At 66.8% G+C, this 229-nt stretch overlaps 1 protein-coding gene across 1 annotated transcript in view; it reads right to left on the bottom strand.

Annotated features, from left to right (window-relative positions):
* Positions 1 to 229, bottom strand: part of UNC93A (unc-93 homolog A (C. elegans)) — a 13,192-nt gene that overhangs the window by 309 nt on the left and 12,654 nt on the right. The window contains exon 9 of the mRNA XM_014542382.1: positions 4 to 224. Coding sequence (XP_014397868.1) covers positions 4 to 224 — 221 coding nt within the window. The remainder of the gene's footprint in view (positions 1 to 3; positions 225 to 229) is intronic.

Raw genomic sequence — 229 nt, 5'->3', positions numbered from 1 at the left:
CACTCCATGACCTCGACGGCCACGTAGGACAGCATGGCGGCGCTCAGCACGGCCAGCAGGATGTAGAGCTTGACGTGGACGCACAGGAACGTGCTGTAGCCGAAGGCGACCACGAAGCCCAGGGCCTCCCACAGGCGGTAGTGGGCGAAGGCGGCCTCCTTGTGCTTGGCGAACAGAACACCGAAGAGGACTGCGGGGGAGAGAGGGTCTCGGTGCCGGGGCCCAGCCG

This window comes from Myotis brandtii, unplaced genomic scaffold, assembly GCF_000412655.1.
Source record: "Myotis brandtii unplaced genomic scaffold, ASM41265v1 scaffold1077, whole genome shotgun sequence".
NCBI classification, from domain to species: Eukaryota; Metazoa; Chordata; class Mammalia; order Chiroptera; family Vespertilionidae; genus Myotis; species Myotis brandtii.
The sequence above is the reverse complement of the archived record's forward strand: the minus strand, read 5'-3'. Positions and strand labels throughout refer to the sequence as shown.